Source organism: Hippocampus guttulatus, chromosome 10, assembly GCF_054856545.1.
Source record: "Hippocampus guttulatus isolate MCC_2025c chromosome 10, RoL_Hgut_1.0, whole genome shotgun sequence".
In the NCBI taxonomy this organism is placed as follows: Eukaryota; Metazoa; Chordata; class Actinopteri; order Syngnathiformes; family Syngnathidae; genus Hippocampus; species Hippocampus guttulatus.
Genome location: NC_141270.1, coordinates 7,768,160 through 7,787,281, shown reverse-complemented (window position 1 = coordinate 7,787,281; position 19,122 = coordinate 7,768,160). Strand labels below are relative to the sequence as shown.

The following is a 19,122-nucleotide window of genomic DNA, read 5'->3' as shown; positions in this document are numbered from 1 at the left end:
GGTTGGCTGAACATTGAGGAAGACGTACCGTGTTGCATTTTGGTGCGCCTCATCCAAAGGTCTCAAAGAGAAAATGTATATTGCTGACTAAGAGCACTCTCGCAACCAAAGCCATTTTCCTTCCTTAATATTTCGACCAATACCCCCTTGTCCCCATCTAAAGGGTTCAGCTTTGGGAAAGATATACAGTCCATGCCAAGCGGCGACAGCGTTCTTGGATGCAAGTTGGATCAACGTGACACAGCAAGTTGCGATGATCCATTAGCGTTGCGTCATACTGGAGTCAATCAAGCGCTCATCCCCTGAGGCTATGCAGAGCCTTCATCACAAACACAATAACTTGTCTGAGAGGTGACAGGAAATCGTCAGAGCTGACAACACACGCGAAAATACAGTACCTGCATTGTCAGGACTCGATGTGTGTGTATGTCTGAGGCCTTCGGTCCCATGTGCTTGTATAATCTCATTCCAGTCGACCCTTACCATTGCCTCGGTTTCAGCAGCATAGAAAACCCACTACAAAAAGTCTTGGAATAGCATTAGCGCCACCACTTACAGAGGCTAAAGCAAAACGGTCATATTTTAATTTATCTAATAGCAATGGCCAAGTGCCCGGGCCTTCTTGCAATTAGCTAAGTGATTCCTTCAAAGAAACTTCTCAAAAAGCTAGCGCAAACCACAGCAGTTGCTTTGTTAGCGGCATCCAGAAAACTATGAGGTACAATACAGCAGCACATATCTCAGGATCCTTTTGTTTGTTTTTTGTTTAGTTTAAATGTTGGTGAAGTGCATCTGGAGTTTTTAGACGGTGGTGGCTATGCTAGTGACTAGTCCCATAGAATGTGATAGTGTGTGTTTATCTGATAACATTCTGGGTCCAGCAAAATAAATACAGTACAGGCTTTTTTACATTTACATGATCAAACCGAGTCCCTGGACATGGATTTCATTTTTACCTCTTTCTTTAATGATCGCTCCTTTTAAGCAAAGTTATAGGTGAAGAAATTTGTTGTGAGGGTGGTATGATTAAAATTAGTCTAGATTCTAAATATTTAAAGAAATGTGCTGAGGCTTTTTTCGAGCAGATGCTGAATGATTCAAGAGTGTCTGAGATTTTTTTTTTTTAAAGGACAGCGAATAAGAATCACAGCTGAGCCCCCTCTCTTGACCTTGCTGCCTGAGTGAGTGTGGGACAGACAAGGTGGGCAGGGGAGCGCAGAAAAAGAGAAAATAAGTATGGGCCTTAGCCTCGAGAAATGGAGGTTTGTGAGGTAAATGGACTGGTTAATAGATGGACGCGAGAGAGAAACACCAAGGCGCGATGAGTCACCGTCACAGAAAGGCTAGCAACGTTATGACGGGCCTCGACTGGGTGCACCAGAGAATTCATTTATGGGGTTTAACCTCCAGACCTACCATTTGACGGTTGTAAAATTGACCCCTGTGCTGTTAATTGAAAACCGATAGAAGGCGGATCAACACAAAAAACAAAAGCGCACTCTCAAGGACTGGATAGGATATTAGGATATTTCCAGTCATCATTTCTACCAATTGTAAACTATTTATGCTGGAGAGTTATGTGATGCTAAATTAGGACACATTTGATTTTTTCATTGTATTTGGGTGGCACAAGGCATAAATGTGGATTCCCCATCACATTCCCACCCCACTTTTGGGAATTCTTGCACCGGTGAACTCCGAAGTCAAACACTGAGGTTGTACCAGTCCACCAGCTTTCGTCATAAATGTGCCTGTAATAGCGCACAAACAAATGTGTCCGAAGCAAAAAATGAAACCGAACTTGTTGCAATCTGGGAAAGTAATAAAATGGTCCCTATCCAGGCTCCTCAGCACAACATAGGTCAGTAATAACTTGACGATAATAATAAAAGTGCACGCACAGTGGAAAGTAAAGTGTGCTTTGTCTTCATACCTGTACGAAGAAACTACACATACAACAATTTATTGTTTTTCATTTTTAAGATTAATGGCGGGCAACTTTTTTTTCACACATTGGATGACACTTAATTGGCCTGCGCAGCTAAAGTGTTCACGATGGCAACACCAGATTAATTTTATTTCCTATGGGGGAACATTGTGAGTGCCTGAACCTTCCTATGACTTTTCCCACCATTCCACTCCTTCACTACCCAGTGCATGGCTTTTAGACATTGTTTTATATGCATCTATCAATAAAACCTTACTCCCACAGGGTTAATAAAACACACACGTCCATCCATAAAATAGATCCGCATTTCTCAAGTCGTAGCATCCCGGAAAAAGCCAGACTTCACACGGACAACAGGTGACCATGGCAACCATAAATCGCCAGCGACCTGTACTTGTAAATCATACGCTGGATCCAAACATCAATAACATACAGCCACTTGATTGCATGAAACTATTAAACCAAATCTGCATGTAAACACACTCATATTTCAGGTGCGCTCATAGAATGTCAAACTAACAAACGCTGAGGACGGACAATTTTCAGATTTACTGTATCTGGCACAAATAGAACTGCAATACTAATAACGACATGTGCTCAGTATGTTCCATCTACAGTATGACCATGGTGGGTCTCCCGAATCAAAAATGTTTTGGGTTTTTTTTTCCCCAGGATGTCAGGCTTAAATAGATCGAAGCAAATAAGATTATATGCAGAGAGAACCACACCCATCAGTGCCTCACTGGGATTGAGCCATCAATATTTTATAGAGATCGTTTATGAAAAAAACATGGCTGTCCTTTAGGGCAATGTTTTTGTGAGCTTTCCGTCATATTTCTCAACCGGGAGGACGTTGGCGTACACTTTCTCCCACTCAGTCACTCTGCTTTCAGGGTTTCTTCCACAGCCATCAACAGCTATTCATCACCATTCAGAGGATGCAGGTCTATGCCAATTGGATTGCTATCGATTGAGCAGTTAAATGATCGCAAACGCCGAACGGATAAGGCGGCTAAACAAAACAGCAGAGAGGAAAACAAGAAGGGACAAGGGGATGCAGGATTGGAGTTGAGGAAATAAAAGCTTCTTGGCTCCGGTGTTGACTTTCATTACGATGGAGCACACTGGCAAATGGCAAAAGGAGAGGTGAAAAATGGATAGATTTGTCCGTGTCCACTGCTGTTAATTTACGGAGAAATTGGCTCGGGATGCGGCGATCGATTGTTTATTTCACGCAATAACATGATTGATGCGCTTCCAGAAAGCCTTTTCATTTTTTTTTAACTGGACAGTCAATGACTTTGAGAATGGAGAATGCAATTGTGTTCCATGCACTTCTTTCACAGCAGATATTTTCAGGTTTGAATGAACAAATCATGCAATGTGATACAATACAATGGACAGAGTAAATGTAAAATATGACTGATATTATCAACACTCGTGGTGACTGACTTAAGTGAAATGAAAAGAAAGGAAATTATTTTCATTGTGCTCAGAAGTCAAAATACTTCAGCAGAATTTGTGAGATGTCATATTTATTTTATTTGTGCTTTCAGGAATTTTGCAATAGTACAATCATAAAATAAAATTTAAAAAAACAAAAAAAACAGCAACACAGAAAATTACAATATGGTCGCCGTTTAGTCATCAGCTGTTTTCCCAAAAAATTATTCAAAAAATTTTGCGGGCTATGTAAATTTATTAAAACTACTGTATATACGATTGTTGCGTGTGTTTAACTATTAGTACTTGTAGTTGTTGGAACAAAAGTATATTAGTAGAAAGATTAAAAACAACTTCATATTATAATAATTATGATTGGGGTGGAAATAAAGAAATAAATAAATAAACAAAAAGCGTGCAACATCCAACAATCATTTTTGTGATTCATCTAAAAAAAAAAAAAAAGAATTTAAAATGTGCTAATAAAATATTGAATGCCTGAAAGACATGTTCAATGGTGATGATTATACGGTGATTCTTTTTCTTTTATTATTAACATCAGAATTAATAATGATCTGAATTTTGGGACGAAGATGTAAATTGGAAATGCATCCAAATGTTTGCCAAAAGGCTCATTTCAGTTGGGAGTCTCCCCTGCCAGAAGGGCAATGATGCTTTTGGCGTGTCCTCTCTCAGCCATATTTCAGTGTGTTCCTTTATCACGAGGGGGTGAGTGGGTGGATTTGTTTTGGTGTCCAACTTCCTCATGAATTCCCTCACACATGCAGGGCTCCCCTTGGCTGGACAAACCACTGATGCAAAAGCCTCAAGTTTGCAAGCGGGGCGATGTATGCAAACAAAGCGGCAAGCACGGTGCAGGATGCCGCCAGTTATTTTCATGCAAAGGGATGAAACCGTTGTCACGACGCAGGAGCTGAGGCTGTTTTGACAGCTGTACCCATGCTGAGGAGTTTGCTGACAGCAATAAATTAGTGACACACACACTCGACGGGAAAGCGTTATCAGCGAGGCTAAACAGACATACACACAGTCGTGCATTGACACACACCGGCAAGCAAACAAGAATACAACCGCTTGAGCACACGCACGTACAGCGTGCAGAAAACAAAATGTATTGTAGGTAGTGATAAAAAAATTGCTAAACTGTCCATCCACTCGTATAAAACATCGAGGTAAACACAACACAGTAATACGGAGAACACAGTGAATGACAGCTGCTCTCGGACCAGGAAAGAGGTCAATCTCAGGGAGCAGGCGAGAACAATTTCACACTCATTTTCTGCACAACAGGACGTTTGAGGACAGTAAACACAATACATCGCAAGTAACATATACTCAGTGGCCTTGCCTACTTTGTTTTGCTGCCACTACGCACACAATTGTGCTTCTGTTCATTGAAGGGCATGAAGTGACAAACTGCCTTCTCTACTTCCATGTTTATACTGAAGTACCGTATTTTCCGCACTATAAGGCGCTTCGGAGTATAAGGCGCACCTTCAATGAATGGCCTATTTTATTTGGTTTCATATATAGGGCGCACCACATTATAAGGCACATAGACTAGAAGTGATGATAGCAACTATGCTAAAGTTAATACAATACAATACAATACAATACAATACAGCTCTATTTATATAGAGCTTTCACAACGGCTACAGCTGTAACAAAGCGCTTGACTGAGCATTTAAAATACAACATCCAAAAAATCTGAATATTGATCCATATATAAGGCGCATCGGATTATAAGGCACACTGTCAGCTTTTGAGAAACTTGAATGCTTTTAGGTGTGCCTTATAGTGCGGAAAATAAATTTGGTTTATTCATAAAGCACTGGAAAGAAATATCAGATATGACATATCAGTAAAATAACACAAATCTGCACCGAGTCTGTATCATCATACTGTTGAAGCTTGAGGTGTTCCCATTTAACCCAAAAGTCCTTGTTCTACCTCCAACTACGCTGCATTAACAGGACCCAAGAATGGCCCATTGGATTCTACCCACGCTACAGCATATGCACAAATAAAAGCCTCCTCTCATATAAATGCCTTCTTCAAATGAATTCTCAATAACACAATTTTACTGGACTGATTTCGACTCGACTGGTTTCGAATTGACTGGAAAGGTATCAAATAGTGCCGGCTGTAGTAAGTCCACAGATGTAGAGCAGATATGGTCGAGGACTTTGTCGCAAAGATTTTTACTTAACATGTAATGGAAAGCAGATACTTTCTTTCCAAAAATGCCCTCAAATTAGGCCGCTACATGTATGTATGTACATGATTACATTCACTACTTGGACACAAACGTTTGGGGAGGTGAACATTTGCAAGGTCATTTCAAGTTTGACAAGCAATAATGCTAATTCTAAAAAAAGAGACAGATGTATGTGCTGGATTTGACATAATATAGAAAATACATTTGAATATGCAATGTTTTAGGTTGGTGGGCAGGCAGAGGGATGACCATGGGCTTTGTGAGCAGATGGTCCCCGGTTGCCGCCCAAGATCCCATTAAGAAACATGGCGGGACCTGACCTATTTCTGGAAACGACCATGCCGTGCGAATCCACCGTGCAGGAGGTTATAATCCCTGTTTTTCTTGGACATGATGGGATTACATACATTATCAGTGGAATATTAACACAGGAATCAATTAGTCAAGCGTCCAAAAAAGAATTTCAGGCCACTTTCATTTCCAACTGTCCGACGGGAAATTTCCTTGGACGCTGTGCCCTTGGGTGCTTAATGAGGTCTCTCCGCAAAGCAATTGGAGTGATTCCCCTGTCAAGTGCTTGATGAGGCATCCAGAGGTGCCATGCCTTTCACCTACAGGCAGCCCGTTTTGAGTGAACAGCTGCTCACGGGGGCTCTCAGAATCACTTCCTCCTCAGACTGCAAGTGGCACTCCAATTGCTAAGATCCTTCCTGCTTTGCATAAATCCACACAAATGACGCTTATACACCTACCGGTCCATTTCCTTCTCCATTTCGGGGGGGTCACGTGCGATTACTTTTATTACTGTCAATGTCTGTCGCCACTCTGACCCTGAGCTCCGGAGTTAGCTGAAAGCCACACTGCAGACACTATTAAATATTTGATGTGGTGCTATTCCAAAAATGGAACAGGCGAAAAACAAAGACATCCTTAGACAGGGCTAACCTGAACATTAATCTTGACCTTGCGCACAAAGGTTGACGGTGCCTTATTAAAAAAAGGATATATGATGTGACGCTTGAGTAGAAATGAGAAGTTTGACAAATCTATTAACAGCGCCAACATCAGGCTGTAACACACGAGGCACAAAGATGGACTCCTAAATTGGAACACATACCGTAAGTGGCCGAGTATGCCTACAGCCCCGTCTTTATTGACATTGCGAACACATTCTGAACAATACCATGAAGCCTTAATAGGGTTCTGCTTGACTAGCCGTCTTGCTAATCACCAGAATGAGCCGTTTCTCATGCAGCACATGTCAGATCGTAATGGTTATGTGCCGTGGGTGGATGTTTAATTCCACTCTCATCAGAGCGAAACCAGTTGGGCAAAGTCAAATCACGCATCACGCACTGGTGAAAAAGAGCGACCACCACGCCACTCAATCAGCGCAGTGTGGTGCATTAAAATAGGAGGCTGGGGGCCAGGCCTTTGGATTTGGAGTTGTTGGTTAATTCAGTCAGTGAATTTAGCAAATTCCCAGGTCATTACTGTTCATTCCCATGATTTCTCATTGAGGGTTTCCAAGAAATTTTGCTTCTTTAGTTTTCAATAATCCACCGCAATCCGACTGCTAAGAAAGTGTGTGTTCCTGCATGCATCTCCACATTGCATCTCATTTTTCCTCTCGATATGCAAATAAACACATCGGTATGCAGCAACACAGTCCGTCAGCCGGGAAATCAAACCATGAAAAAAGGAGGCCCATGTTTACCTTATTCAGTACCAGCCAATTCTGGAACAAATCTGAAAAGACGTTTAAAAACGTCTTTGGGAGTGAATGAGTTAAAAGCAAGGTGGGTTAGGCTCCACGCTCCACACGGGAACAGCTGCCTTTTGCCATACTGTATGAGCTTTGATTGCAAAGCTGTTCATAAACATGTCAGAGTCAAACAATGGGCCACCTCCAAAAGGGGACGATGGGCCTCATTTTACCAAAAGAAGTATGTGAGAACCTTTCATGCACCCTGTAACCTGATAATGTGATAAACTGTCCACTGTAGTAACCGCTGTCCCTGAAAGAGTTAAAGTGTACAAAAAAACCTAAAACAGGTATTGTTGACTAAAAACATACAAAGATTCTTGTATTTTGTCGACATCTCGTAACTATAAACAGTTTTTGTGATCACGAGGAAGAATAGCAGGTAAATCCCAAAGACGAGTGTAATCCAACAGTGCTATAGTTAGCCGGGGACGTACTTCAGTTCACACACGAGGCAAGCATGCCTCTTCAGTGGCCCTTCAGTGTGGCCCAGGTGGCCCCTAAACTCCATCAGAGTGATTAGATCTGAAAGCGCCCTCAACACATCCTGAGTGCGGCCCACTTGTGACTGCATCGCTCGACTTTGAGCAACAACACCTTGGGCGTTTTCGCTTCTTCCATTTGGATGCGACGGAGTCGGGATCAAGATGCTTGAATCCCACTGTGTGTGCGTGTGTGTGCTTGCGTGCGAGGGAGTGTTGCTTAAATTTGCTCAGTTGAGGCAGACACCCCCTTAATGTCAGATGACGGAGCCCCACTACACAGCAGTTGCTATGGTTACCGGCCAGGTTTTGTGTACATAGGTTCTCGTTCTAATCTTGATCTGCGGTGAAACACTGATGGGAGTGCACCAGTCCCACAACCATCACTAACCCACCTACACACACACACACAAATACAAATCCAAGCATCTACAAATGTACATATTGCGCCCACATGAGGAGATACTCATTCACCCTACACAGAGTATTCACCTGCATATATACACACACGCTTTGTGCTGCACATCATCACGTTATGCAAACTCGGGGGGGGGGGGGGGGGGGGGGGACTGGGCACAATTATCGTCCCCTGCGGATGTCACACAAACGAAAGGTGATATTTCCTTGCAGATTCCGTAAAGCAACTGGTGTCTCATTGCTCGCCAGCTCTTCTCCCTGTGTCGTGCTCAATGTCGTTGCCTCTATGTCACTCGCTCACATTCATTTATGCATAGCGGCTGGATGGAGCTGGAGCTCTGAGGCGCAGTTGGAGATGAAAGTGTGAGACCACGCCAGTGGATGAAAGAGAGCCTCATTTTGTCAATTGACAGCTCCCCATAGGATTCGTCATATTCCGCCATGAGAGCCCCCTCCCCTCTCCAATCCACTCCTCTTTTCCTCACTACCCCGGCCAAGTATGAAGCAACTGTCACACGACGGCAAACTTATCAGCGTCAGCTCCTGAAATTCCATTCAGACTTTACTCAATTACAACTGAGCAGAGTTAGTGTGCCAAAATTTTATTCCAGTAAGAGTACTGTTTCTTTGGAATAATGTGACTCTCGCAAAAGCCCCCTCCCAAAAAAAAAAAAAAAGATTTCTGTTCTGCCATGCTTCACATAAATTAGTCACTTTGATAACTTGTGTGGAGCTGGAGATACGTCGGATCCTGTTATGTGATGGCCTGGCTCTCTTTGATTGGTGAATCGGAGTCAAACTTCAGTGACGGTTACGATGAATTGGGTGAAACGGTGTCACGTATCAGCACCCGAGGCTCAAGTCTCTCTGGCAAACCGAAAAAAAATTGATTGCGCATGCGGCAATAGATAAAATACAAGTGGTGAGCTGAATGTAGCTCGGTGCAACGGAGTTAAAGTGCTTCTTCACAAAAACACTCAAGTGAGGGTAAAATATGTTGCGTTAAAACTTCACAAGTACAGTTTATCCAAAAACGTCAACAACTCAAAGTTACTATTTACCTCCTACTTAGCTTGATTTTCTTCTTTAATGGAGATGAAGTACTACTAATGAACATGAATGATGTCATTACAACTTAAAACTCATGAGGTGCGGTCGTGAATCATTTTTATAATGATATAAATTTATATATAAATACAGACCCGAAAATACCTCTTCCAGTAATATGGACCCTACGATAATTTGCCTACAAACGGAAGGGTCCCAATAGCTACCGTGTTTAAAAGGTGCAATAGTTGTCCCCTTGGGAAGAAAAAAAGAATTCCAGTTTCACGGTATATTTTAAATTGTTAAACCAACACATGGCGATTAATACTTCGGTGTGAGGTGTTTTAGGTCGGGCTATAATTGCGGCGGTACCATCAAACCACATAATATCACATCTTTTGTTATTTTCCCGCAGTGTGGCACATGATCCGGGGCTCAACATAATGACATTTTTAAGGCCAGCGATGAAAAATCTCATCTCAACACAATGGGGATCATGCATGCTCATTTGAAACTTCATCGGCTACACTTGCACTCTAATGAGCTCCGATATATGACGATGTTCACTTTTGATTGACAGCGCCAGAACCGCATTAATTAGCACTTGAACATGGAGGTACTCGGCATAAAATAGCTGTCGTTCCTACATTGCAAATGCCATATTTTCGTGAAACTTCTTCAATCCCGGTCGAAAATCGACACGAGAATCACATCTTGTTTTTTTTTTTCAAATAATTTCTAATCGACTGCAATACATTCTCCATTTAAAGTGGCAGCTAGGTATCTGCCACTCATACGTGACAAATTACCATACTGTAAGCGTGTAACTGAACTCATTGGTTCAGCTGGCAGAGCAAACAGCACCTTGTACAACAGCATGCCACAAGTCGGCTATAATTGCTAATTGGACAGCGCCGGCCAAATATAACGTTCGAGCCAGAATTTGACATCAAATAAGGTTCCCTGTGGAATCTAAATAAAGTCTCGACGGTGTGTGGTGGCGATAAATCCAGATTGTACATGACGTAAAAAGATGTGGGATGTGGATGACAAATTTATTATGGTGTGAATCAGGGGTTTGGAAACGTTGTGTCCTTGATGCGGTGAACCAAAATGCTCGACGCTTATTGGGTGACAAAAATGTAAACGGGAAGAAACTTTGGCGTTAGGACTAGCGCAATACAGGATGGAGTGAAATCGCCCGAATACTAACCTGGGTTGTACTTTGTACATCAAAGGTATAAACAGTTGGTTTGCATGTTCAGAGTTAGACCATTCATCTAAAATCTGTAATGCAGCACTAAAACTTGATAGTGCCGGGGTAAATATTGAGCTGAGCCAATCGGGGCCGAGGCCAACTTGAGTGTGAAAACTAGTTGTGGTGGGCTTCCCCCAGGGAGAAAGCCTAAAAATGCAGCACTTAGCTCAAAGTGGCCCTGTCAGTGCGCAACAAACTGCTCATGAATTTCAACCCCGAGGTTGTGAGATGTTTGCATTTCTAAATGAAAAAAGAAAACAAAAACCTACCAGAACTCTACCAGTGAGCGTCTGGGCAGAGATCATGACGCCGGCCCAATCTTTGACCGAAGTCATCCATCCCACCTCACTGGCGGGGACCTCCTCCGTCTTCTCATCAGGACCCTTTAGCGCTCTGTCCGCTGCCTGATTGTTGGCGGGGTTGTTCACTTTCTGGGCCTCCTGTAATACAAAAAAGAAATAAATAAAGAGTCTGTTAAGGGCCAACAAAGAAAAGAAGAGAAAAAGGAACTCTCGGACAGGACAAGTCGAAGAAGAATAGCAGTTATCCTCGGGGAGTAGGGGGTGCGATTGGCTGCCAGCCAATCGCAGGGCATACATCGACGAACAACCAACCGCACTCACAATCACACTTAGGGACAATTTAGAGTGTTCCATAAACCTGCCCACTGCATGTTTTGGGACTATGGGGCGAAACCAGAGTACCCGGAGAAAACCCACGCAGGCACGGGGAGAACATGCAAACTCCACACAGGAAAGCCGGAATTGAACCCCGCACCTCTGCACTGTGAGGCCGACGTGCTCACCAGTCGACCACCGGCTGACGAATATTATAATTTCTTCTGAATTTGAAAACAATGTTCAGTCTCATGGAATTATGTTCAGTGTCCACTGCAAATTTTTTATCCGGGAACAACAACAGTCTGATGAGTGATGTCATCACAATACTTGTCAACTTTGCCATACGAGCACGTCACAATATATCTGAGATTTAGTGGGAAAGCATCAGTAAGCATGTCCACATTCATGACTAGCTTCAAAAGCTTTGAGGCGGGAAGAAAGAGCCATTAGGCCATTATGGCATCCATCTGCTATATGCTGCACACGTTTGAGTGCATGTGTTTGAATGGGCGCATATTAGAAAATGACAGAATGGTGTATATAGTTGCTCTTTTCATTCTGCACATATGCTTCTTTAAGTTAATTGCTCCTTGAGGTGACTGTCGTGCAGGCCTTTCAATGCTAATTGGTGCATGCGGGACATTGGTGGGAGGGGGATTGGGGGGGGGGGGGGGACTGTCATGTTGCAACGTTCCTATACCCTTAAGATTTATGCAAAATGTCATCCGTCATATCCATGAAACAGAAGCATCTTTGGGGGATTCTCGGAATTGCAATGACGTTCAATCTTGTGGATTGTGGCCTATTCCGATGACGTTCATTGAACAGCAGTACTGCACTGGAGCAACTTTTCAGTGATGAAAAAAATTGTGCAGTTTTGTGCAGAAAACTGGGGAAACAATTGGGAGTTACTGAACATGGGATCACTTTAGTTGTAAAGCTATTTTAAACACTTCAGATTCATTAATTTGTAAAAAATAACAGACCCATTTGGACTGACTAATGGGACCAATTTATGGAAAAAAATTAATTGGATTTACGAGGTTTCCCTCTCACAGCGGAAACACGATCAGTGATCCATAAAATAACAATTTAATATATAAGAAAAATTGACGCCGCAGTTGAGTTATTATTATGGATTTAAATGCTAGGATATTTTTCAACCAAAATAACATGATTCTTTTGCAGCTGCTGAGATTTAAAGGCTTATTTAAAATACCAAAAAAAAAAACGCCTTTCAGAAAAACAATTTGCATTATATTATTATTATTTTATTTGATGAACATTAAATTATTTTACATGGTAAAATATTACAGATATCCAGGCATATACGATTTTTATATTTGACTGCATTTTATTCCTTCCATATTTAGCACAACATTTACACCGGAATTCAAAACACTGGAACTTGGGTAAATGGGTACTGATAATATGTGATATAGTGTAAATTGTTTGTTTTTTTCTGGTGCGGTTTTGCAGTACTTTTCTAGTATCGGTATACAGGGCAACCCTAGTCACTGCAGTCAACATTCCACCTCTATTAAGCCTCAAATGCGATGGCCCATAAACTGGGAAATTCCCGTGTCTGCTTGGACCACAAAGTCCTGCGTGGGAGTAAGTAGATGAAACCAAAAAAATAAATAAAAAACATGCCGCTCGTACCTAGCAACCAAATGGACCCGGCAACCGATAAACTGACCATTATAGATCCCTGAGGCCACAAAGACCAACCCGGACATACAACACGTGAGTACTTGAGCATGACTAAAGAGCACAGCTATTACAGATGAGCCCGAGAGGTTGCTCTGTCCATTTCAAGAGGATTGTCTCGTCAAATTGGATTACATTTCATAATGATAAGGCATGGACACAGCTGCCATTTTCCTAATTTGATTCCGACCCCAGAACAATGCCAATAAACTAGCCTTAAAACAGCCAGACTTAGTCATTAGATCATTATCTACTCTTGCCACGGGGGACTCCATCTTGAAAACGCCAGTGGCTAGTTTGCTTATTTATGCTTTATTTGGTTATTAGTGTTAGGGGACTCACGGCCTCAAAGTGTCAAGCAAGCATGTAATCAAACACATTTAGTCCAAAATGTGTAACAACCGCTGACGCAAGGATCAAACGTTGAAGGTCTGGTACAGCATCAGGCCTAGTTTTGCTGGCTCTGGCTGGAAGCGGATAGAAATACAGAGTAATCAACGAAAATGAAGGAGTAGATATACCACCTCTGCATCTTGACTCGTGAAAGGATAGGAGGATAACGATTCAGTTACTTACCGGTAAGTAAATTGTTGTTGAAGTAATCCAGACCCACTATTTGAAAAATTTAAATTAAAAAAAAAAATTAATTTTGCACTTGCAATGAGACAGACGTTGCTCTTACTGGATTTCTTCCACTCACTTTTGCCTCTCCAATTTCTGAAACATCATATCAACTTCACAAATTTCATGTTAATGTTAGATAATGATATTTTTTTTAGCTGGGGCTCAAAACATGTAGAAATTATTTTAAAGTGCAAACTCATTTTATAGTGACAACGCAAGTTCTCAATAGACCAATTAAATGTCCAACACCTTGCCACACTTCATGGCTCATTTTAACATTCTCAAAAGTCACGACGCAACTAGCGTTTGTCTCACTGGTCACATGGTGGAGCACTCCATGTCAAGTGTGTGTGTGTGTGTGTGTGTGCCTGTCTAAGGTTTCACTCGCATTGGCCGCGAGCCTGCTCCAAAGCACTCCAAGCATGTTGCGGTAGCGATGTCGATGCCCTGCAGTAATTTCTTGGCCGTAGACGTCTCACAGAACAGAGCAGTGTTCAAGCGGATCATTAAAACGATGAATTAAAACAACACTTCATTGAAGCCACAGAGCAAACAATGCCTGCTCTTGTTGTAAACGCGCCAACCTGTAGTATCATTTTGAATTTTGCACACTTCCACTCATGATATTTCACTCGAGGAAAAAATTTATTTTATTTTTCTCGATGTCTATAAGTTTGAAAAAGACAGCCATGTCACCTGACATGTGTTTGTTTTTGTTCATTCATTTTTTTTCTCTACAATCATCACCATTTAATATCAGCTATTATATACATTTCCAAATGTCCTAATCCTTAATAAGAAGGCCATAACGTTGACAGAGTATTGGGAAACTTTGGAAGCCGTGGTAAAGAGGCAAAAGATCACAAAGTGGCCATCATAAAAATCTACGATCCCGACACAAATCAAACATCTCTCACTGCCCGACTGTAGGAAGACAGGTCGAAATAAAACTAGGCTGTTTCACTGAATTACCCAAAATAGTTGACAGCTTGTCTTATTGAGGCTAAAACAGCATTGAATTTGCTGAAAGCCCGTATCTCAATGAGCGGCGAAGGCTCGCTAGAGTGAGAAAACAATGTTCTTTTTTCGTCGGGGTTCGTTCAAGGTTGCAAAAGGTTGTAAAGATGTTCGCCAGACATTTGCAAAGCTTCTATGGGTGTGAACAGTTTTTCTTGTCACCAACAAATTTTGAACATTCAAAATATCTTTGAACGTCTGCAACCTGGAACGAACCCTGACGAAAAAACAACATTAGGGTTGTGCTCAAATACTTGCAAATCTTTGCCACTCAGTTAAATACAACCTTTACTCCCAAGGCTAGGAGATAGCGGCTAGCATGGTAGTTGCCGTTCTGCTAATCCCACACGTTTAATATGTTGCAATGGCAAAAAACGACCGCTCAGATTTATGTATTTAAACAATCAATAAGCACTGAAACAAAACAATGTGCAAAACATACATCTAGACAACAAGCGAAGAGGTTTGCTTTGTTTAGCTAGCAGAGACAGCTACCATTAGCTCAACTCATTAGCAACCATATCTACAAGAGCTTGATCAGAAAGGTAATATAACCAACATAACTATTTCGTTGACTTGAAATGACCCTTTTTTTTTCATTTGGCCTCACACAAGTGGCATTCGTGGTAAGATGTGGCATATTCTGGCATTTTTGAACTTGCACTCGTGATCTACTGTATATGCTTATATGCAGTACTGTCAGTCCAGTTCTGAAAGTGTTATAAGACTGGAGGAAAAAAAATCATAAAGGATGTTTGTGTTTTGATTATCTTTTGGGTTTTATGAGGCTCATCCCTAAAAAAAAAAAAAAAAAGGCTACGGTGTCGAGCAACGGGTTTGGTGCACACCTGAACACAGAACGCTGGGATGGCACATTTGGCATCAGTGATGCGTTCAGGCGTGCTCGTGGGTGCGTGCCAGTTGAGGAAGGAAACATGTGTAATGCATGCAGTCACCAAGTGATGCCTGGACAGATCAGAGAAGACAATTTAAACAAGAAATTGCTTCTAGTTCATTTGCGGGGCCGACGGTGTGGCCTGAGCCGAGGGAGGAGCGCAAGCAGCCTGCCATGAGAGAATCCATCTGCCGGCTATATATACACACCTGTGATGTCAACACACAGTGTGAGGCAGCCATAGAGGGGGCTGGGAGATGGGATGGCCGGGAGCTCATTTCATATGCAACCTCATAAAGGAGGGCAACATGTGATGGGGGGAATGAAAAGAAATATTATCATATTATCATGGCATGTTTATTTGTGTTTCCTACTTAGCAGGTGTCTTCCTGGTACATGTTTGTTATTGTTATCAGGTTTTATGGGTTGATTTTAAATTCCAAAATTGTTTTTCAAGCTATAAAACTCATTGGATTGCGCATGTTGTATGATATGGTGCTATACAAATGAAGGTGAGTTGACTGAATAACAAGTCACTAGTTCACTAACAAATGAAATAATGACCTAATTAACAAGCAAGCTGGCTCACTTACAAAGAAGCAAGGAACAAACAAACCCCCAGAGGTGGGGGTAAGTCACGTATGTGCAAGTCACAAGTTGTAACCTTAAAGTCGCAAGCAAGTCCCAAGTCACAGTGGGTGGGAGAAAAAAAAATAATAAAAAAAAAAATCAAGCGAGGCGAGCGGCCACTGAATTTAAAGTCGAGTAAAGTCGACTCATTACTTGTTTCAAGCAAATCCTAAGTCAAAAAATCTTGCTCAGTCACAACATCTATTGGCGTGATCTTTTTTTTTTCACTGATCATCCAACAAAAAGTACATAATACCAACTCGAGTCTGACTCCAGTCAAGTTACATAACTCGAGTCATCCATCTCTGCCAACCAGTTCATTACATTCCAACCAAAACAATTAATGAGCTAGCTAACTAGCAAGCTAAGTAACCAACAAATGAACAAACTCACTCACAAGCAAACAGACAAACAACTCTACAACAGCTGCTCTTTCACGGTCACTTTACATTGGTGGTGTATGGAGCGTGTCTAAGAAATTAAATTGTTCGGTCCAGTACAGAAGCGTACCGCGTTCCCACAAGGAACATAAAATGTACATTAACAGGCACAACCAATATCCAGAAACCCTTCGGTTCCAGACCCTATTTTATGTTATCCCAAAATGGGCTTGTGAATTTCGAAAACACCTTGAAGTTCACACACACACTGACACACACACACACACACACACACACACACGCACAAAAAACAGTATGTATTTTTCGATTAACATGAGGCTTCAGCTGTGTTTAGAATTCCCATTTTTTAAATGCATATTGAGTTCATCTTCCTCCTTCAAGACGTGTCCCCATAACGAGGGACACAGTTAATATTAGGATTGCACCAATTAACAGCATACACAAGGGAGGAGAGGTAATAATGAGTGGAACAGAGAGCGCGAGGGATCGAGAGAGAGGTAAAACGATGACACAGGGAAGGAGACAAAATAGATAGTGACAGCAGGAAATCTACAGGACGGGGTAACGGAGATCGCAGAAGGACGAGGTCAAAGTCTCCGAAAGGAAAGAGTGACACCGCAACAGAGCGAGGGTGACAGCGATAACGACGCAAATTACGGCAACGAGCCAGAGCGAAAACAAAACGCTGCAATGGAGAAAATGCAAGGCTGATTCAGAGAAAGTGCCTCATCCTCATAGGTAAATTTAGCTTTTAAGGGTGAGTGACCGACGGCCGCCCATGTGACCGTGCTGATCTAACAGGACTTGGCTTTAGTGCAGCTGTTCCTCTGGCTTTCGTCTGCATCGCTGGGGAAAACTCTATTCCAGTGTGAGCGGCTATTTATAGACTCACCCGGGGAGACAAGAAACGAGCGAATCTCATGACACACACTGTTCGCCCTGTTTGCTATTTTAATGGCGGTACAGTTACCCAGTGTCCCTGGGTTACAGGCCAACACTGGGTCACGGCGCAAGGGGGGGTGGTGAACGAGAGCCCTGTGTTGAGCAAATGCACACGCGCTCAGGTGGAAAGCTGAATCTGATAACACCACGTGGCTAAAAACTGTCCCCCCACCCCCTTGCTAGCGTTTACTAAACCGAAAACAGACATCCCCCCTAAAAAACAAAAAACAAAAACAACCTCAGACTAATCAGTGGTCTGGATGTGAAAAACGTGAGAAAATCCCTCTTGTCTAACGACGGTGCCCCGCTGGGGAGATTAGCGTGTATGTTACTATGGCAACACTTTTACCAGAACATGATAAATACGTCTAATGCCTTGGCGAGTCGGTTTAATAATAGTATAGTCTCTTTTCAGTAATACAACGATCTCACAAAAGCGCTTCCTTTTTAGGTCATCCAGTATCATAGCAACAGCAAAATAACAAGAGCCACTGATGTCACGTGTAAGCGAAGGGTGAACTGTTGCCGGATTCTAATGCACTTGGATATAAAATGGATCAAATAAAAAGAAACATTTTATCTCGGATAATTCTCAATTCACCATTCATTATCTATAGAGTCAGTCTCAACCAATTTACCGCCTAAATAAGTCGACACGACGTCAACTAGAGAGAGAATGAGATACATCCATTAGGACGTCCAGTATGACAACATTATTACAGAGCTGATATCATTCAGAAGTTCCAAAATATTGCATTTACCTTTCAGACAAACTACTTAGAGGTACAATGTGAGACAGCACAATAAAGTCACATTGCGTGTACCGTATTTATCTATTTGCACATACTCCTGCGAATCGCAAAATGAGCGGCACTGCAATTAAGTGCGTTTGGCAGAATCCTGCTTGCGCCCAGTTGGTCAATCAGCTTCCGCATCTGTTTGCATATGTAATCAAGTCGGCACCAGTTTTTGCACGTGCATGTAAATCGGGCCCTCTGTGTCTGAGTTTTATGTGATCCAATACCGTCCACAATCTCAGGGTAAGTATTGTTGGTGTTATTCGGCACAGTCGTACCAAAACAAAAAAATTATCCATCTCCGACAATTACATCAGTTCCAATATTGGCCCCATTTTGAGACCTTCAAGTCAGAATTTGATTGGACATTTTGTGGATGGGGAACTAAATAGATGGCATCCGCCAGCAGAATTGTTTCAACCCAATCGGCACACCAGGACAGGAAGGCATTCTTCACAATGGCCGGACAGTAAGTACACTTTAGCCCCATTCGGGTCGTTACTCCTGGCGATGGAAAGAAACAATCACAGCATCATAAAGCAAGCCTGCCAGCGGAGGATGTCGCAGATGCGCATTCTTTTATGACCTTCCACTCAAATAGAAGTCACTTTACTTGCCTACCAAAAGAAGTGAGTATGAAAGAAAAATCTTGAATGTACCATCCGGTCGAATTAGACCACAGACTGCTCCTCTCCCATTGATACAATCTTTAAAGCTCCAGTGGTTCGGGGCTAAAAATAGATGACGCTGTGAATTGTGGGGCATTAAAAAGGTCAGCACTCGTCATCCGTAACATCTTTGAATTTGATCATTTTAATGTCAGCAGAAAATAGCCGGCGAGTAGCTTAAATGGCGGAAAAGCTAAAGATGGTGTTTAAATAAAAAGT

The 19,122-nt window shown here is 42.1% G+C and overlaps 1 protein-coding gene across 20 annotated transcripts in view; it reads right to left on the bottom strand.

Moving 5' to 3' along the window:
* Window positions 1–19,122, bottom strand: part of kcnma1a (potassium large conductance calcium-activated channel, subfamily M, alpha member 1a) — a 141,269-nt gene that overhangs the window by 91,989 nt on the left and 30,158 nt on the right. For all 20 annotated transcript variants that reach the window (XM_086122590.1, XM_086122589.1, XM_086122570.1 and 17 more), the window contains exon 2: window positions 10,869–11,039. In XM_086122590.1, coding sequence (XP_085978716.1) covers window positions 10,869–11,039 — 171 coding nt within the window. The remainder of the gene's footprint in view (window positions 1–10,868; window positions 11,040–19,122) is intronic.